Consider the following 21,058-nt stretch of genomic DNA (forward strand, 5'->3'; position numbering starts at 1 on the left):
CGAAAGCGTCTCTGTGGAAAAAACAGCTACTATTCCCTCGCGACCAGCAATTATCCAGTTTTTCAGCGCCATCGGGCCATCATCAGATACCAAACTCACGATTTTGGCAAGTATAGGGGCTGGGATGTGAAGATCTCTTCGCGGAGGTAGCTACAAAAAAATCCAAAGAAAAGGGTCACACATAACATATTGGTTCGGAGATCTATAACAGTATATGTAAGAAAACGAACCTGTAACTTTAGTTGCTCAATAGCATCGCTGATTGACTCCTCTTCATTTTTTCGGTCACATTTCATTGTCAAAGCACCGACAGGGCCAAGGTAATGTCTACGGCTAATCAAACGTTTAGCAGCCTCGTCGGCGGTGTAGTATGTTGGATCCATGTTCTCCTTTTCTTTGTGCTCTGTTTGCGAGACCTTACCTGCTCCTTATAAAGCTGATTCTCCTAATTCAAACGAATCCACATCGATAATGATTACTTAAACTACTTCCTACTGAAAAAACGTAACCGATGTACATTGGGGCGACATTACTATCCACTATTTATTAACCACATGGATATATTTTCCATGGTTCCCTATATACTTGCCTAAACATCAGAATCCACAACAAACCATCCATGTGTTCGAAACATTCATTATATTAGGTACCTGTAGCTAATAAATACGTGGATAGTAATTAACAAAGGAACAACACTATATTATCTAAATTGATTGAATACCTACTAGTAAACTGCCTAAAAACATTGGCGTACAACGGTTCATGTATACAATCCATATCTCCAAAACGACAGACCACATGGGGTTGACAGGTGACCATGTGGTTATAGGCTATGTGGATACAATCAACAAGTCTTAAGTAAACCTAAATATTACTCTACCTCTATATAAAGATTTTCAACCTGTTTAAGCCCCTACCACGACTAAAGAAACAAAACATTTAATTCTGCTCATGGCCAATCTTGAGCGTCATGAGGTTTCTCATAACGTAAGTTTCGTTTCACTTCATTTCATCCTTATTGAATTCACTAACAATGACAAACACTTATTTAGCTAAACAAAACTCCAAGGTCGAGTCCAATTGAGACTTTCACATGCCCACTGACTTACTAGACAAAGTAGATTCAATTCTGGGTGAAGATGGTGTGGAGGCCTTGAAGAACTTGCTACTCTCTGGAAAACAAGGTTTGGAAGCTGTTTATTCCCAGGAATGTCTCTCTACGGTCCAAATAGACAAGTCGAAAGATCTTTTGTGGTGGTCAATGCAACACTCAAAATACTACTGCTTCTTTTCTAAATGTCTAGATGCCCCCGTTGTGCACGACCAAACACTAGCACGCATCAATTCACAGATGAACCGGCATGTCCTCATCCTTTCCACCTCTAAGCGTCGAATTTTGAAACTCCCCTAATCTGACACCGATCATTACTTGCAAATAATTCTCTTCTATCATTATTGATGTTAAAATATCGAATTGTTGACCCGGTATCCAAATAGAAGGCACCTTCGCTTTTTCGATAACTAACAAATACATAAACGTTTCAATATCCACATGGATTATTCTTTATTGTTATCCACATTTAAATATCCACCCGGATATCCACACTTTAATTACATGTCTATAGATATCCCAATAATTTGCATCTGTTGTGGATAGCCCTAATTAACATATATACGTGTCCACATGGATACGTTTCTAAGAGTTTTAATTTAAACGTGTCCACATGTATACATATCTAATAGTATCCAAACCGTAAACTTCACCATGACTTCAACGATTGAGAATAAAATGGAATATAGAAAAATTAAAAACGTAGAACAAGGTTAGAAATAGTGCGGAGGTTGTGAGAAAGAACGTAGTTTACAGAGTACGAAAATAGAAAAAAACAACTAAAAAACATAAAATAAATCTAATAAACCTTCAATTACGCTTCAACTTTCGACCAATCGATTGGAGGAGGAACCCGACACCCTACGTAATCGGCGTCCGCCACTTCTCGCAACTCCTCAAGACTCTGCAACTCTCCCACCAAATCTTCAATTTCCAGAGACATGATTTCATTAAGTTGATGGATTTTTGCATCGATGGTTTCCACTTGATGAAGGAGGGCTGCTTTCTCTTCCTTTTTCTTAAAATGTTCCTCCATCATATGAATTATTGCCAAGTAGTGATCCTTAGTCTCCGCCTCGGTCACCTCTCGTGTCTTAGTCAGCGCGGCTCGCATGGCCTCCAGAACCTCCCCTTCCCATTCGAAATCATCATTCCTTTTGGGGCGTTTGCTCGAACTGGCTCCTGTGGTTGGCTCCTCTGCGAAGCGTTTAGGACGTGCTGTTGAACCCTCTCCGGCCATCGCTGCACTCTTGAAATGATACGGTTGCTTGCAGGAGTTTCGGTCGACAATGAGAGGAGTTTTATAGGGGTCATGATCGAACAGGCACATAAGGAGAATGAGACGATTGAATGCATACAGACAGATTCAATCGATACAATGAAATATCGGGGATGGAAACAATACAACGTTTTGGACTCATTTATAGTGTATTAGAATACGACAACGTTTCTACTTCAATCCCACTTGCTATTATTTTGGTTAGGGATACAAATCTTAAATAATCTAATTTTTTGGTTCGGATAACCCTTACAGTATGTATCTTAACATAAAACTGAACGACAGATTAAAGTAAATGACAACCAACTATCATGTACACCCAACTATCATGTTAATGACAGTATCCACATTAATAAAATCCATAGGGATACATTAACATCTCTATTTTGATCTACATAATATACACGTTTAAATATCCACATGAATTATGTTCTGTTATTCTCCACATTTTTAATATCCACATGGATTATATCACGTATGCGTTTCCGCATAATATAATCCACGTGGATACTAAAGCATGGATACTAAAATCCTAACCTCAGAATATTTTACTTTCAATTCCACATCAAACCATAACAAACTAACAACGTGGTTACTAACCTTTCTTTTCGATTACAATCCAATAGAGTACACCAAAAAAATCCGTTACTGACTACCCAAAATAAAACCATATCCATTAAAACAAGATGGAATGGATACCTTATGTATTTTCTAAGGTAGCAATGTAAGCAACAGTGTTCCCAATTACATCCACAAAAAACAACAAATCTGGACACTTCCAATTGACTACTATCCGCTCCTAATCCGGTTAGCTCCACCCCAAGAATAACCCAAAAAACAGTGCTCTCCCAATCTACCGCCAGACTGTCTACCTTCATCCTCATGGCAACGGGTTCGAACAACTTGTTCGATTGTGTCCAATCTCTTTGCACCTACCACAACGATTCACTTTTGTTTTCCCGAGTCCATTACTCTGCAAACAACATAATATAATCCACATTTTTAATATCCACATGGATTATATCACGTCTGCGTTTCCGCATAATATAATCCACGTGGATACTAAAGCGTGGATACTAAAATCCTAACCTCAGAATATTTTACTTTCAATTCCACATCAAACCATAACAAACTAACAACGTGGTTACTAACCTTTCTTTTCGATTACAATCCAATAGAGTACACCAAAAAAATCCGTTACTGACTACCCAAAATAAAACCATATCCATTAAAACAAGATGGAATGGATACCTTATGTATTTTCTAAGGTAGCAATGTAAGCAACAGTGTTCCCAATTACATCCACAAAAAACAACAAATCTGGACACTTCCAATTGACTACTATCCGCTCCTAATCCGGTTAGCTTCACCCCAAGAACAACCCAAAAAACAGTGCTCTCCCAATCTACCGCCAGACTGTCTACCTTCATCCTCATGGCAACAGGTTCGAACAACTTGTTCGATTGTGTCCAATCTCTTTGCACCTACCACAACGATTCACTTTTGTTTTCCCGAGTCCATTACTCTGCAAACAACATAACATATCCAAAAAAACGTGGCACGTTACACAAATGTTTATGTGGATACCAAAACTACACATTTGAAAAAGGATTTCTCACAAATTAAGCCCACTTACACGAAATTCACCAATTGAGGAATCCTACTCTCTTTTGGACGCCCAGCGGGACGTCGCGCCTTAGGAGGGTATAAAACACGGTTCTTTATTTCAACAGGAACTTCAGCATCACCAATTTCAGGATTAATTATCCCTTCGTAAGTCCTTCTCCATGTTTTTGTCTTGTAACAGTCACCCACCAAAGTCCCATAAGGGATCCCGTGCGTATCAGCTGCTATCAATGCATGCCCGCATGGTATTTTCAGCCTATCGTACTGCTTACAAGAACACTGCTTCATATCAAGCAAAACATGATGCTTTCTATTCAATAAACCAACCACTTCATAACTCCAACTAGATAGACTGCCTACTTTGCTACCACAAACACCAACCACGCTCTTCTGCATCTGTTTATCTACCTCCGGCGTAGTCAACCCTACATGCGTCTCAGCTTTCTTGCGCCTCGCACTAAACCACCTACTTAACATCGCACGAATGTACTTAAGTAGTTCAATAATATGACAGGATCTACCCTTTCCTAACACATGGTTTAAAGACTCTGCAATGTTGGATGTCATCAAATTGTAACGGTTCCCTTGAAAATAAGCCCTACTCCAATGAGCAGCTCCAATTTTATCCAGAAAAGCAGCACATTTGGCGTTTTTAGCTTTGATTTGTCTGTAGATTTCGAGGTAACCAGTTACCTTATAGGCAAACGCTGCATTTGTCACAAGTTTTGCAAGTCCTTTACTATGAAACTTCGCATTAACATTCTGGGCTAGATGTACTATGCAAGCTCCATGATGTGACAAAGGAAACACCCTCTTCTTGGCGGTGTATATTGACGGGCACCTATCTGAAATTATGGTCAGGCTCTTACTATCAGCAACGATTCGTTCTAATTTCTCAAAAAACCAAGTCCATGAGTCTTCGTTCTCACTGTCCACAACAGCAAAAGCAAGCGGAAACACCTGGAAATTACCATCTTGTCCACTCGCGGTCAAAAGAACTCCATTATACTTCCCATTCAAATGAGTCCCATCCACAACAATAACACGCCTAAGCTTCTTAAAACCTTCTATGAAAGCCCCAAAAGCCAAAAACATATACAAAAACCTTTCTCTACCATCTTCAACCACTTCAGTTTTAATATCGGTTATAGTACCAGGATTCGCTTCTTTTAAAACATGGTGATAACAGGGAAGATCCTCGTAAGACTCATCATCAGGACCAAATATTCCTTCCAAAGCCTTCCCCTTTGCCCTATGACATTTGCGGTAGGACGCATCGACCCTCAATTCTTCTAATAGCATCTGCTGGAGATCGAAAGGTGCCGGTCCTTTAGTAGGATCACTGAACTTCGACTTGTACACTGCTGCAATCACCTTCGAGGTCGCTTTCTTTTGGTAATTGGACCTAGTCTCTATTGGGCATGTGTGTTCTAGATTAGCTTTCCTGATCACATAGTACCCGGATTCTTTCATTTCACAAGCTAGTACCCTCCAGTCACACCTATCTCCAGAACAACTAACTACAAACGACTCTTTCTTGGTCGTCGTCTGCGTGAAGTGAAACATGTTCTTGATGGCGTATATAGCTAAAGCTATCTGGCAATCCTCTTTATTGGCAAAAACCTTACCCTTATAGATACCTTTCCCATCATCCTCATAATCAAGATCCGGTATTTCAGAACTAAGATAATCTGTGTCGTCAAACAGAGGAGGAATTTCAAACTCCTCGTCATCTATATCTTCTAGCCTGCGACCATCCAGTGCAGTTGAAACTCCCTGACCACGACCACCTGTCCACGTGGTTACATCAACATATTCGCCAACCTGTTCCATACCACCAGTTGTCCTCACTTTATTCTCCTCTTTTAAAGGAACAGCTCCGTTAACTAAGACAGTGTGATCAAAACAGGAGTTTGTGTTACATATAACCTCCACCATGTTCACCCGACCAAACTGATCGCCAATGAAATTCCCCCAAAACTCTTTATCATAGCTCCTTGGGCTCACAGCTACATCGGCTAAAACAGATTCTTCTTCTTCGTCTACATCTTCAAAACTATCTTCCAAACCGTCAATTTTTTCAACACAACCTAATTGTGTACTTGTCATCCCACGACCAACCCCATCTTCTACACCCTTACTGCCCTTCATCTTTCCCTCTATTTCTGCCAACTCAGCCATATATTCTTCATCAACCTGGCTTGTTTCAAAAGAAAATGGCTTCGAACCGGCTATTGAGGCTTCCCCTAAAAACCCTTCTTCACTACCGCTATTACTAAGCCCAAACGAAGAACACGAACTACGTCTCTTCCGACTTAGCTCTCTCCAATCGGAAACCTCAGCGTCGTTACCCATTCCTCTCTTCTTAACATCCTCAAATGTTACAAATAAATTCAACCCACAGTTCTGACTAAGCATCTGAATATAATACTGAAGTCCTAAATTCGTTGTCACAACCACCGGAGGCGTCCTCACCCCCGTCGTCAAATCCATAAACGTTGGTATGCAGTAACTCAGATTAGCCTTCTTCTCCACCAATCCGAATTCACCAACGACAGAAACTTCTAACTCTCCTAACGTTGTGGTCGAAGACAGTGGAACAACACGCGAGAGAAGTTTATTGTCAACTTTGAATCCCCAAACGCCGTCGTCAGAACAGCTCCAGCTACCGGAAATTACCACACAAAAACTCGGATCTTCACCCTGCATCACAAATCAAAGGAAGATATCACACCCATCCACGAACATCAAACAGAGTTGCATTAATACGACCCTATCCACACAACGTAAACCCTACCTGCGCAGCCATGTTTCGTTCACGGGGACACAAACCCTACATTCAACTTATGTCTCCTATCCACAAACAATCTTCAAATCTAACAAGGAGAATACATCCAACGGTGGAGAACAAAGATAGGTAAGTAAGGTAACTTTTAAGAAGAGAGGTAAGTTGTTAGTAAGGGCAAAAATGTAAAAGAAAAGTGGACACATAAGCAAAAAACTTGGAAAAGTATACCATGAGTGGAAAGTGGGTTTTTGTGACAGAACTCACACCCAAAGTGGGTTTGAGTGACATTCACCCTTTTTTTTTCTTCGCTTTAAACAAAAATAAGTTATTAATTTTTTTTTGTTAAAAAGTATATTCGATTTTTTCCTTAAATCATATTTTAACCTCACAAATAAACAAAAATCAACTTATCTTATAATTAATTAGTGAAAGTATTCAAATATTATATGTAGAATTTGAGCAATTCAATAAATAATACTTCATTGAAAGAAAAAAATTACAACCCACATGAAATACTCTCTCTTTTTCTTCACAAATGTAAATTTTATTGATGAAATCATATCATACATGGGCCAAAAAAAAAACCTACCAGACAAAAAAAACTGACAAAGAAAACAGACTAAGGCCCAACAATAGCCCATCCATTTGCACAGAAGAAGATTGGATCACATCAAAATACTCTCTATTGCAACTCAAATCAAAACCTATACTTCTAGCAAATCATATTATGTTGTTAAAACCATATCTACATCTTCGAAGAAAGTGCCAAGATCAGTGAGAATGTGGATGTAATATGCTCATGCCTTAGAAGAATTGATTTTACTAGCTTAATTGACAAACTTACTTGGTGTTATGTTTTAGAAGTAGGATTATAGTATGATTTTCAACTTTATATATAAAAAACATTATTATAAGCTCTAAACTTTTAAATACATCATTTTTACTCTAACTTTTTTATATTAACATCAAATTTGTCCCCATATAGTTTGATCATTAAGCCTAACTTAGAATTTGTTAATGTCATTTGCACAAGTAATTTCAATTTTTATTTAAATATTGTGTCGTTGGAAGTAATGATAATATAAGTATTTTTATTTATTGTCCTGTTGGAAGTAATGATAATATAAGTATTTTTATTTAAAAGTCTTTTTCCATAGTAGGCAACTAAGTAAAGAAGAACAAGGGAATACAAAAATGATAGAGAAAACAAAATATACATGTATCTGACTTTCCCAAGCTTGTTCATGGCCATTGTTATGTTGTGTTCGCCTCGAGTGTTATTTATATTGGTGCATAACTCATTACACCAGTGCAGAACCGCTTAACAATTTCACTAGCAAGCACTACTTCATCTAGAGGAATTCATACATTTGCTTTTTTGAACTTCATGAGCCCGCGTAAATTATTCTACTTGTTCAATTTATTTATATGTTTCGAGTATTTGTTCAATTTATTTATAAGTTTCGAGTATTTCTTGTACGCAGTTACACTGTTAGTTTGTGCTGCCTCATGCAATTTTCCAATAGAAAGAGGATCGTTGAGATGAATCTCTCCATTTTTCCTTCCGTGATAGTTTACCGGATTGAGAAGTGTTAAGGCATCTGCACTTTCAGGTGCTTGGGCACATACTGGGAAGGTCATGTCTTTAAGTTGGATATGTGGATTTTATTTTTAGCATTTTAGAATCTCTATTTTTTTTTCCATCTTATGCTTTTGTGATGTGGTAAAGGAGTTAAGATTTCTTTTTTTTTGAACTATGTATATGAGTTTCTTGCTTTTATAAAAATGTCAAAATTATAAATTGTATCTTCAATATGTCTCTTCAAAGATGGTAGTATATGGTCCACTACTATAACTAAGTTTTTCCTTGTTTTGGTTGGTTTATGAAGAAAAAACACTAAAAAAAAAAAGAATAGAAGACACTAATGTTTTGATGAGTTGAATTAAATTGTTGCTGGTGGGGGATTAGTTCAAAAACATCATTGTATTTTTGTGAGGCTACAAGTATTTGGATCTATTACTTTCATCTTTAACCAACCAAAGAAAAAGTATTTTCACTTAATTATTATAAAAACAAATTTGTATTTAATTTCATATAAGAAAAAATCATGTGATTAATTGGTAAACTTGTGATGGTTATGAAGTTTTCTTATATCATGTTAAAATTTACTACGCATCAACGATTTCTTCTAACAACAATTAACTAAGTATTAAATCTATTTTTTACTAATTAATTTATTTTAGATTTCATTTAATTTTTATTTAACTTTCTTTTCTTCTGTAATTTAAATCAAAATTTCACATTTATTTCTTGAGGTTATATATAAATATCTTTCAGTAATGAAATTAAATAATTTATTACGAAAAAAATAACAGAATTCCCATAAACTTGTATTCAGTTTAAATAAATAAAAATTTACTTTCAATACTACACATCAGTATTGTTTTGTGTGAATGTTTAGTTTTTAAAGATTTGAAACTATGGACTATAAATAACTAAAAATTAACTAATATTGAAATTAAATTAGCCGATCATATTTTTATATATATTTAATTATAAAATATTACATATTTTACTACTTTAATATATATAACGTGCGTAGGATTTTTTTTCCCTAGTATGATAAAGCAACTTACGGGGTCAAAACTCAAATGATTACAGGACGAAAATACTAACATAAACTAATACGTTACAAATCATGGTCTCTGATCTCTCCACTAAAATTCCTCTTCAATTGCCAACTATAATATTTTCTTTGAAAATTCTTATATATAGCTCTTTATAACGAGTCAGCTCCTCGAGAAGCAACGTAAGAGTGTCACGAACTATATATTTTGTTTCCCAAAGAAAAAAGTTCATAAAATCAAAGAGGCATAGAGAAGTTAATATGCGAAGAAGTTTTATCATCACTTCTTCAGTATTAGTTTCAAATGCTAATCAAAAGTTATTTTTGTATATGTCTGTCCTATTTTCAGTAATCGATCCCACCCATGAATCCATGATATAGAAATCGGGACCAGTCACTTATTTGTAGTCCACATTAATTTTTCATATGGGGACTGCTCCAATCATATTCTGACTGTGTGTGTTTCTCTCTTATTAATGAGAAAAGTTCGTGTATCGTAATCTATCCTACTCAAGTCACAGTTTTTGATTTACCACGCTACACCTGCATGCCATTACTCAAAGCTCCTATAAACACGAGTTTGAAATGACACAATGCCTTGAGAACCTTTCTAACGAGGGCTAGCTAATAACTTTGGTACACTTTCGTTTTGTTGCATACAACAGGGATGAGTCCAAGTAGATTCGACCGTCTTTATAAACAACTATATGACTATATCATATATAAATTTTAAGATATATTTAATTTTTAATATATTGATTTAATAGATTTTCCAAATTCAGTGTGAATTGCATATGGTCAACAATGAACCCATTACATGGAAATCATACACAACTAGCTATTAACATTACAACCACTCAAAATTTAGAAATGCTATGAAAAAAAATCGGTGATAGGTAAAACCATAGGAAAAATAAATAAAATGATACTCTGTAATGCTTTTAAAACTTTTTGTAATTAACTAGACAATCAAAGCATATCAAAACCATCTGCAAAGAATTTGAGTGACGTAGTAGCGGCAACATTTTTTTTTTCCTTGTAAATTTTAACAAGGGCTTTTCAAAAATGAGTAAGGCCTTGAGTTTTTACGCGGGGTCAAACAGATACAAAATAGATAAAAAGAAATCTAGCTGCTAAGGGGAGGATCGCATCTTACGAAAGCAGAGCCTCGAAGCAATAGTACCAGCGAATATGCAAGATCCACGGCTTTACGTACCGCAGTGATACTAGTGGTTTTGGAAGGAGTTACATTAATTAGTTGAAATGCGACTGTAAATAATAAACCGGAACAGATTTTGGTGGCTGTCAAGTGTCAACGCCATCAAGACACAACGTGCGTCTCTCTTAGCTTTCTCAGGGTGAAGGCAAAGTTGAGACCTCTGTCCGGTCTCACGAACTCACGCATACCGCGATTGATGTGATCTACTAATTAATTACACTTTTGAAGAAAAAAGTTTACCCTTAAAAAGTATTAAGTCTAAACTCTCAGTCTTTTTAGTGATTTATTAGAAAGTCGATACAAGACGGTGGCTTTACGTACGGGCGTACGGCAAGCCTTAGATCCACATATAAAGTTAAAGTCATTGTAGTTTCTTCGTTACACCTCCATAGGTTTTCAAAGCGTTATTTACAACTACGACTAATGGGTACAAAATGTTCTACAACTTACGATTTACCAACGTGTTAGGATCATATATATATATATATTAACCGTAGTGTAGTGAGATGCTGCAAATATGTAAAAATCATATCGGATAAGTTAAAGTTTGGCAAACATCAATCAACTCAAAATGGGCCGATCACATGCAATTATGTAGCTAACACCGACATGTCAAACCTCTCCAATCAAAATCCTTAAAATAAATTCACCAACCCTACTCACACCCACCAAGGCAGCCCCATCACTTCTCCCATATCTATAAACACAACACAATAATACAACGGTTACAACCTTTTTTTGTTTTTAAAGAAGAACGTTTTCATGTGAGTGTGACTTGATAAATTAAAACCGGCGTCGACGTAGCAAGAAAATGCTTGGTTTTGTTCTTGTGACTTTCGTACCAAATCTCTTATTTATTAAAAAAGGCACCTTTAATTTATTGTGGGATCAGTATTATACTCTCTATGTATTATTTCATTCTCTAATTTACATGTAAAATAGTCATAAAACCGATATTAAAAAAAAACGACACAATATATTTGTATTGAAAACATCATATTTATTTTAGGATCAATATTACTCTCCAAGGATTATTTCATACTATAAGATACACGTACATATATAATCATAAAGGTAGGATAAAAAAACGTCATTCACTATGTGTTAGTCTATATAATATAGATTAAGTCACAAAACTCAAATCACAAGCTTCACTCAAAACCTAATTAGATCAGAGAGAGAGAGAGAAAGAGATTGTTCAAAATGGGTTCTTTGTACCAAGAATCACCACCATTGCTTCTTCAAGATCTCAAGGTGACGATCAAAGAATCAACACTCATTTTCCCATCTGAAGAAACAAGTGAGAAGAAATCCATGTTCTTGTCCAACGTCGACCAAATTCTCAACTTTGACGTCCAAACAGTTCATTTCTTCCGACCAAACAAAGATTTTCCTCCGGAGATTGTGTCGGAGAAGCTGAGAAAGGCGTTGGTGAAAGCCATGGACGCTTACGAGTTTTTGGCCGGGAGACTCCGCGTGGATCCTAGCTCTGGACGGCTGGATGTTGACTGTAACGGTGCCGGAGCTGGCTTTGTGACGGCGGCGAGTGAGTACACGTTGGAGGAACTTGGAGATTTGGTTTATCCAAATCCAGCTTTTGCTCAATTGGTTACAAGTCAGCTTCAGAGTTTGCCTAAAGATGACCAACCCTTGTTTGCCTTTCAGGTAACCCAACCCTTTGCTTTCCAACTTTTTGTTTCAAAAGGATCCTTAAACTAATTAAGATCACAAGTTTCTTTTTTTTTTTTCTCTTTGCATAATCGTCTAGTATATAGACGTATTAAATGGTAAATAGATTCACATCTTCGCATCTTCCACACAATTTATAGATTAATTCGGAATTTGGTGTGAAATAAAATTATCATGTATGAGTATAACTATGAATATGTTTTATACTATTTTCAATAGTAATTATTCTAAATAATGAATATGTAGAAGTTAAATAAGTTAAACAAAAATTTAAAAAAAAATTGTGAATTTTTTATTCTTAATTTTGTTGGCTATTATATTATTCTTCGAAATAGTACATAATCTAGTTTAAGTCCCAGCATTATGGAATATTTTTCTTCTTCTATTTACTGAAAATTATAACCACAAACACTGACTCAAATAAAACATTCTTCAGATCTTTAAGTAAATCACCCATCCTACTCAGACTATATGTACACCATGATTATAATATGTACACCATATGTCATGTATAAGTATAACGAAACATGAGTTTGTAAAAAAAAAAAAAAAAGTATAACGAAACATGAAATCACAAAGTAACATGTGACATGTATATAAATATATATATATACTCGAACATGTCTCAGTTTCGCCTACCGATAAAATATGCCAAATAAGTTTCAGATCCTTCCAATGTACACAATACTGACACATATATTTTCTTGTTATTTATTACTATTCTTAGTTATATTACTTATATATAAACTAGGCATACATTTTCAGTCTACACTTGAGCATTGTAAACAATCGAAGCAAGTGAAAAATGTTCATTATTTCAAAATAAAAAACCGGTTTAGTGTTTTCTTTTCTTCACATCAAATTTGAATAGTTGTTGGTGGTTAGTATTAATTAAACTTTATAATAGTATATGATTGTAACATAAATCTACTTGTTCCGCGTGAAGTGAAAACGCTGGTTTTTTTGTGTGCTCATTTATTGAATCTACCAAACATAAAGCAATCTAAATTAATGAGACATAACTCTGTCTCTGTCACATTATTTCATGTAATCGCTTTCTAATGAATTTTTTTTACTCAATGTTAATCATGAACGTATAAGGTAGTAAGTAGTCATTATCTACACATCTTTTGAATGTGTCGCAGTATGTATATTATTATTATACTAGCCATATATAGTTCTTATGTTAAACAGAGAATTAACGACAATATATAGGGGTACCCATAAGTGATTCAAAATTAAGTTTTCTCAAGTTTGGTCCTTGAAGTTGTGTTTATCATGCCATGGAGACGTTAGATGTATCATGTATATCATGTATGTACTTACTATTTAAATTTGGGCAGATGACATCATTCAAGTGCGGTGGGTTTGCAATGGGAATCTCAACAAACCATACAACGTTCGATGGACTTAGTTTCAAAACATTCCTCGAGAACTTAGCATCTCTACTGAGTGAGAAGCCCTTATCAACACCTCCATGCAACGACCGTACTCTTCTCAAGGCTCGTACGCCACCAAGTGTCACATTCCCACACCACGAGCTGGTTAAGTTCCAAGACTGTGAGACAACAACAGTCTTCGAAGCCACTTCACAGCACTTAGACTTCAAAATCTTCAAGCTATCCTCTGATCAAATCAATAAGCTCAAGGAGAGAGCCTCGGAGACTAGTAGTGGTTATGTTCGCGTGTCGGGGTTCAACGTTGTCACGGCTTTGGTCTGGAGGTGCAAGGCACTCTCTGTAACATCAGAAAAAGAAGAAGAAGAAGCTAATCTTGAAAGAGAATCAACGATTCTTTACGCAGTGGACATTAGAGGGAGGCTGAACCCTGAGCTTCCACCGTCCTACACTGGAAACGCGGTTTTAACGGCTTACGCAAAGGCGAAATGCAAGGCGTTGCTCGAAGAGCCGTTTGGTAGGATTGTGGAAATTGTAGGAGAAGGGGCGAAGAGGATAACTGATGAGTACGCGCGGTCTGCTATAGATTGGGGAGAGTTGTACAAAGGGTTTCCACATGGAGAAGTTTTGGTTTCTTCGTGGTGGAAGCTAGGTTTCGCAGAGGTTGAGTATCCTTGGGGAAAGCCTAAGTATAGCTGTCCTGTTGTGTATCATCGGAAAGACATAGTTTTGCTGTTTCCAGACATCGATGGAGATAGCAAAGGTGTTTATGTCTTGGCTGCTTTGCCTTCTAAGGAGATGACCAAGTTTCAGCACTGGTTTGAAGACACGCTTTGCTGATTTCCTGGCTTCACTTTGCATTGCTAATGCTTTATTTTATACTTTACATTATAAACACATTATGGATAATACGATTGAAATGTGAACTTCAAGTTCAGGACAACCAAACGTATCTTTCTTGTATTTTCTTTTTCTTTTACGTTTTAAGTACTAAAGCTATGTAATGAAAACACAAAAGCTATTGTACACTATATAATCTCCAAAAATATAAGGGTGATTGGAAATGGATATATATAGAGACGATTTCATATTGCTCATAGATTTTAGAGAGACGATTTCATTGCCACGGCACGTCACTCAAGTTGCTTCCTATCATTCCCTCATCTAAAACACTTTTGTGATGTCATGCATTCATACATTTGTTTGTATCCACAAGAAGCAGAAAACAATTTAGCTAAGGGATGTAACCAAAAAAAGAAAGATGGAAACCTATGAGACTTATCCCATCGCTGCTTATAGATCTACCGACTAACTCATACAAATCAAACATCATCGACCATACAAAGTAACCTCTCCTTTCCAATCTATTCAAGATCGGTCAAAACATTTATCACAAACAAAGAGTCAAGTATAGGTGGAATTAAAATGGGGACATTCAGACCACTACGAAAATCAATGCTAATATGGGGGAATTAAAAGATGAAAAAGGAGAATCGTAATTGATGGCGTTGAGCAGTGAGCACAACACCATGGCATTGCCAACTCCCAACTTAATGCAATGAGTTGTGTACATCTATTAAATGTGTCGACGTAGTATGTATATATATACTATATAAATATTGTGCACTACCATACCCTTTTGTGCTATTATCATAGCATAACTTGTTTCAGCTTTGCATCTATGCCCAAAGACTTAGCTACATACTAAAGAAATCGAAATTATCATAAGTGTTTTACATGACTGTCAAACTTGTAAGTTTTCAATATTAACTTATTTTTCCTCTTTAAACAGTACATAAAACTTAAATCTCTAAAATTAACGAAAACAAAAATGTAAGTATGTAACCATAATCTTGGTGGTGTTAACTGTCCCGTTGTGAATCGACAGAAAGCATAGTTTTGCTGTATCCAGACATCGATGGATAACAACAGTGTTTAGGTCTTGGCTGCTTTGCCTTCCAAGGAGATGATCAAGTTTCAACACTGGTTTGACGATACTCTGCTGACTTCATGGCTCCACTTTGCAATTCTATTGCTTTATCTTACTACTTCACAATTATAAAACACATTATGATATTTGATAATACGGTTGAAAAGGAAATTCCCTTCACTTTGCTATTGCTGCTACTTTATTTATAACAATTAAACTGTTCTAATGAAAGCGTACAAGATATTGTAATATCCAAAGTGTAGGAGTGGTTCGAAATGAAAAATAAGGTAGATTTATAGACTTTTACTTGAACAAAACATTCCCTCAACTAAACACTTTCCGATGTTATTGCATCATACATTTGTATCCACAAGAAGCAAAAAAAAAAAAAAGGATATAGCTAAGTTGAGGGATGTAACCAAAAAAATATGGAAACAGTGAAGAGACCTAAGCATTCTCGTTTTCTAATCTCTGTGCCTCTTGGACTGCGGCAGGTTGTGGCTTTGTGGATGGAGGCAAACAGCGTTTTGAGAAGAATGTAGATATCATTTTTGGTCTCTTACCGCCTTTATCTGGTGACGGTGATAATCCAAGCTTTGTCAATACTTCTTTCTTTACCTGTTTATTAAACAAAAGGTGTCAGGAGTATAAGCAACTCTGTCTCAAGACATGATTGCAAATTGTTGAAGAGAAGATCAAAGTATAATGTAGAAGTAGAACTAACCTGCCAACGGCTATCCTCGAAATCTGATATTTCACGCACTTTTTGTCTTAGCTTGGTCTTTGGTACATCAGGAAACTTCTGTTGTAATGTTTCAACCACTCTATTGATACCTTGAGGGCATGATTGAATAGTTGATACCTGGACGCCAAATTATTGTTAGAGCTGGGTAGCAGTATATAAAAAAAATACATGTTATTTATATGGAGAAATCTACTTACAACTGTAATTAAATCCGAGTCTGGTATGGACTTTGCTTTTGAATTAGATGGAGGTGTGCTCTGACTACAAGATGACTTGCCAGTTTCCTCATCCTCATCTTCTATGTCATTGATCGATATCTCGATGAGAGACGTCCAAGGGAATGCTCGCACCATGAGAGCTCGCAGACATATCTGTTCCACTTTTTGTGTCCCTTCTAGATCTTTAGAGGCTAAGAGAGGGACCTTCTCATGCGTTAGGTTACATATGATCAGTGGCTGCGTTTTCCTCAGAGCATGGTCAGTTAAACTTTGCAGATGTTTTTGTTGTTGGAGTAACGCGCAAAACTCTTGACTTTCTTGATCTTGCTTAGATGATGGCGTACTTGCATCCTGCTCAGACGAATCAATGTCCATTCTATCCACTTGGACCCCCTGAGAGAACCAAAGTTTACATAAGCAACTTCACATTTGTTATATGAAGCCTAGCTGCCTATAGTTAACAAACCCCCTTCACAAGAATGGGACATGCTTTGAACAAAACCAGGTATTATTAATATATTAGATGAATGAGGAATATGAGTTGAATTGGCTAACAGATTGGAACCTCCAGAGAAATACACATTTTGCTATATAGATTCCCAGATTGTCAACCTAGATTTAGAAGAATGTATGACGAGTTAACTAAAAATTGCTTTTGTTACCTCATCTTCTGAGAGATATCCATCAGGCACCATAAAGTCATCTTCACTATCATCTTCATCATCAGCCTTTGAACATCCTTCTTCCAAACTTTCCTCTTCATCTTTCTCACAATCTGAAAGGCTTTCACCTGCTTCTTCCTGTGAACAAAAAGCAATTTATTACCCAAGGATTTTTTTGGTGAGTTTTTTTTGGGTTGTAACAAAATAATTATATCCAAAACCAAGTACTGATATCAATAAAACTACCTCTTCCCATTCTTCATCACTATCAACTTCATAATCCAATTCTGGATCCTTTTTCAGAGGACGACGTGGCCCCACAACTTGACTGCAAATGTTAAAAAGAAGAACCCTCAGTACCATTGTAAGCAAACTTAGAGAGTGAACACTAGTTATCTCCTCCTTGATATTCCTAGTAACTCTAGCAGAATCACTGAAAAACGTTCTCTACGTTACCTGTGTTCACTACAATGTTCAATCCAAACTGAAATGCATCAGACAATATTAACCACAGATCTAAGATAGACGATGTTTAGTTAATTTAAGGATCAGCCTGTACAAAGGAACATAAAAGGGTAGAGCAGGAGTATGTTTACTTCAGAGGCTTTTTTATCATGCTCTATTAAACACCACAATAAAGTAGTCACATAGCTGAGATAAACTTCATGACTTTTTCAGTGAAACATGTTATGCAAAAAAGCAGAAATGAAAAAGCAGTAACACACAAACTCATAAGAAAGCTTTGAATTAGTCAAGGCTTCACATATATTAACAAAACTAACTTACAATCTATCTTATCTTAGCTTACTGTGGGAATGAAAGTTTTCAAAATTAAGTACTAACCTTTGGCTAGGCCAGATACCATAAAAGCCTGGTCTGCAGCTTTTATCAAATTGTAACAACTGCTTGGCCCTCCTGGACTTCTTCTTACGATCAGATGACGAAGACTCACACTGCCCAATGGAAGATATACCATCAAAGTTTTTCTCTTCACATCCATCCACTTGCTTCTCCATGTTCGGTTCACCGTCAGATGTTGCTCCCCTATTTGTAGATAGTTTTAGTTTCGGAAACAGTTCACTCTTAGGTTGTCTACGCATACCCCAATGCTTTTTCGTACTGGAGAGCGAATGACCCAACTGTCGCCAAGAAGCAAAGTGTTCCCTACAAAGAAATACAACTCAGATCACAATATCCAAAGTGACACCTTACAGATAAATCACCAAGGAAAACCACTGTCATACCTGCGAATATCATCAAGTGTAGCTTCACAAGTTGTTGAAAAGGCATTGTCAATGGCCTGAATAACTGTTCCACTTTCATTCTCAGGTTTTGCACATGAAGGTTCCTGAGCAGTTATTTCACTGGAAGGAAGCTTAGGTTGGGTTATTGAACTGTCTTTGCTCTTTTTAAGAAACCGCTCCATGATTGATGCTTGTTTTTGTACTTGAAGTTGCTTTTTTAGCTCGGCTTGTTCCTTTTCTCTACGCTTCTGCTCCTTCTCCGACTCATCTTGCTGTTTCTTTAACCGTTTTCTTGACTCAGTCTCTTCCTTTTCTTTATTATTTTCATCAATAATTGCTTTCTGCATTAGCTTCTGCTCTTTTTCCTGGCACAGCAAACAAATGCTCAGTCAGAAGTCAGAATTTGGAAACAAATAACACCATCCAAGATGACCAAAAGAGAATAAGCATCATCAGACAAGAATTCCAGAAGACAATGAAGAAAACTATCTGCTTACCTGTTGCAATCTCTCTTTCAATACTTGACGTTCCACTCTCTTCTTTTCCTTCTCAGCTTCACATCTACTTTTCTCCAATTGTTTAAGAAGCAGCTTCCCTTCTCGCTTTGAGTCTTTCTCAGCCCTTAACGATCAACACAATAACCGAGTCAGATAAAAACAAGAAATAAATATAACCCAAGTACACTAAAATAAGATGCTTACATCTCTGCGCTGTTCTTCTGCAACATGTTATCCATAAATGATCGTATATCCACCTCAGTCAGTATTTTACCAAGCTTTTCAGCAGCTTTGCTCAGATTAGATCTACACGACTTTTCAGTTTCTCCTCTTTGTAATGCAGCTAACATTGCTAAAACACAACACACAAGGCTTAAGTCCTCACATCTTATACAAACAGCCAATAAGAATCATCAAACAGATAAGACATTTACCAGAAACTGCTGTAATCCTTTCATGAATCTTCTTCCTACAGGTCCGTCGAACTTTAAGCAATCCACGAACAGAACTCGGCATCATTTTCAAATCTCTCGTCTATAACATCAAATAAACATAACATCTCAACATTAAATGATATCACCACACTAAAAGTTACCATTTCTATCAAGATTCAAAGATCAAAACCCACACAGAAGCAAGAACAATAAGCTAAAAACTACCAATCGAAAATTAAAAATTACCTCCCAGCACCAGAGACAAGATTCAGAATCATCCTCCAAAACATCAGCATCTGCGTTAGGCAAACCATAACTCACTCTCTGACCGACAGAAACAACAGCACTCTTCACAGCTACCAAAGTAACAGTTTCAATCTTCTCCTTCAATTTCAAGTAAATCTCATCGACAAGCTTCGACAACGGCAAACTCATCTCCTCCATCAACAAAGCAACCATAGAATTCACAGACGAACAATCACTAAACCTAGAAAACAGATCTGTTCTCTTACTCTCATCGTCCATCATTTCACGAAAATAATCAAAAAGCCCTTTCATCTCTCGATTCAACGACGAGATCTGAGCTTCTTTCTCCTCAGAAGTCAGATTCTCAATCGCCGCAGGTTCTCTCTTCCGCTTATTTGACGACTTCTTCGGCTCAATCGGCGTCTTCTGATTCTCGATTTCATTCACCGGCGTAACTTCCTCCATCGCGAAACCCTAGAAATTTTGGGAATCTATAAATCCAGGTGAATAAAATGAAACAAGATCCAGAATCTGAGAAATCGATAGAGAGAAAGGTTTTGTGTTTACTTTTGCGATTTTGGATTTTTTTTTTTCTTTTTTGGTCTCTGAGTTGTTAGGTTTTGGGAGAAGAAGAAGAAGAAGAAGAATGTGGAGGAGTGGGAAGATGAATGGTTTTGAAAAAAAAAAAGGGAAAAAAATAAAAACTAAAGGCGAACTTAACACAGAAAAAAAAAAAACAAAGGAATATGGAGGAGTCATTGATTTCCCCGCCAAGGATTTGACGGATGGGTTTGCCTCCAAATGACTCAGATGCAAATTTTTAAGGTTTGGCGCCACTTATGTTTTAGAGAGATTGCGAAGCTCATTTATATATGGGCTTAATTTTGTTTCTTTCGGCCCATCAAGACGGAGATATTTTTTTGGGTAGGAAACAATGACACGATGCCTCCATGAATTTATTGAAAAATTACATACATAAATATACCACTACATACTTTATATTTTTATTCCAAAATTAGCACACCCATTCAACTTTTCCAAATGTAACATTTTTTATATAAACAATAGAAATTTCGTTTTTAATTTCGAAAACGAGTGATTATGCTTCTGTGTTATATACTTAACTCTGCTGACATGGCATAAATATGTCAAAGTGTTTACATTCCTTACGTCTCAACTCAATTAAGCTGCTCTGATGGCTTGGTCGTCGTCTCCGCCGCTATGTCAAAGAAGATGGTGGTAGAATCATATTCACGATTTTAGATTTCTCCAACAAAACTTGTGTTCAATCTTTTCATATGAGATCTTCATTTCTTAGTTCATGCTCATCAATTTTTGGAAGAAAA

The 21,058-nt window shown here is 36.5% G+C and overlaps 3 protein-coding genes across 3 annotated transcripts; 1 reads left to right on the forward strand and 2 right to left on the reverse strand.

Annotated features, from left to right (window-relative positions):
- Window positions 1–3,887: 3,887 nt before the first annotated feature.
- LOC147941312 (uncharacterized) lies at window positions 3,888–6,825 on the reverse strand. Its single transcript, XM_087458465.1, has 3 exons — window positions 6,814–6,825; window positions 4,027–6,719; window positions 3,888–3,915 (listed from the first exon to the last, which is right to left on the reverse strand). The coding sequence occupies exons 1-3, from the start codon at window positions 6,823–6,825 to the stop codon at window positions 3,888–3,890; spliced, it is 2,733 nt and encodes a 910-aa protein (XP_087314591.1).
- A 4,554-nt stretch (window positions 6,826–11,379) lies between these two features.
- LOC104701139 (acyltransferase GLAUCE) lies at window positions 11,380–14,826 on the forward strand. Its single transcript, XM_010416780.3, has 2 exons — window positions 11,380–12,315; window positions 13,683–14,826. The coding sequence occupies exons 1-2, from the start codon at window positions 11,854–11,856 to the stop codon at window positions 14,574–14,576; spliced, it is 1,356 nt and encodes a 451-aa protein (XP_010415082.1). The 5' UTR covers window positions 11,380–11,853; the 3' UTR covers window positions 14,577–14,826.
- Window positions 14,827–15,942: 1,116 nt separating this feature from the next.
- LOC104704614 (chromatin assembly factor 1 subunit FAS1) lies at window positions 15,943–20,526 on the reverse strand. Its single transcript, XM_087459167.1, has 11 exons — window positions 19,713–20,526; window positions 19,467–19,566; window positions 19,237–19,384; window positions 19,033–19,156; window positions 18,536–18,900; window positions 18,135–18,455; window positions 17,538–17,619; window positions 17,292–17,429; window positions 16,609–17,022; window positions 16,391–16,528; window positions 15,943–16,284 (listed from the first exon to the last, which is right to left on the reverse strand). The coding sequence occupies exons 1-11, from the start codon at window positions 20,175–20,177 to the stop codon at window positions 16,114–16,116; spliced, it is 2,466 nt and encodes an 821-aa protein (XP_087315293.1). The 5' UTR covers window positions 20,178–20,526; the 3' UTR covers window positions 15,943–16,113.
- Window positions 20,527–21,058: the final 532 nt, after the last annotated feature.

This window comes from Camelina sativa, chromosome 7 (genome assembly GCF_030686135.1).
Source record: "Camelina sativa cultivar CO46 ecotype springtype chromosome 7, ASM3068613v1".
Classification (NCBI taxonomy): domain Eukaryota; kingdom Viridiplantae; phylum Streptophyta; class Magnoliopsida; order Brassicales; family Brassicaceae; genus Camelina; species Camelina sativa.

Excerpts from the sequence above, each read along its gene's own strand:
- LOC147941312 (XM_087458465.1), bottom strand. Across the intron at positions 3,916-4,026 it reads CCTCAATTGGTGAATTTCGT|AGTAATGGACTCGGGAAAAC; the intron begins GTAAGTGGGCTT and ends TGTTGTTTGCAG.
- LOC104701139 (XM_010416780.3), top strand. The coding sequence starts at position 11,854 with ATGGGTTCTTTGTACCAAGAATCACCACCATTGCTTCTTCAAGATCTC. Across the intron at positions 12,316-13,682 it reads AACCCTTGTTTGCCTTTCAG|ATGACATCATTCAAGTGCGG; the intron begins GTAACCCAACCC and ends AAATTTGGGCAG.
- LOC104704614 (XM_087459167.1), bottom strand. The coding sequence starts at position 20,177 with ATGGAGGAAGTTACGCCGGTGAATGAAATCGAGAATCAGAAGACGCCG. Across the intron at positions 19,385-19,466 it reads AAGGATTACAGCAGTTTCTG|CAATGTTAGCTGCATTACAA; the intron begins GTAAATGTCTTA and ends GTTGTGTTTTAG. Across the intron at positions 16,285-16,390 it reads TCGAGGATAGCCGTTGGCAG|GTAAAGAAAGAAGTATTGAC; the intron begins GTTAGTTCTACT and ends TTTAATAAACAG.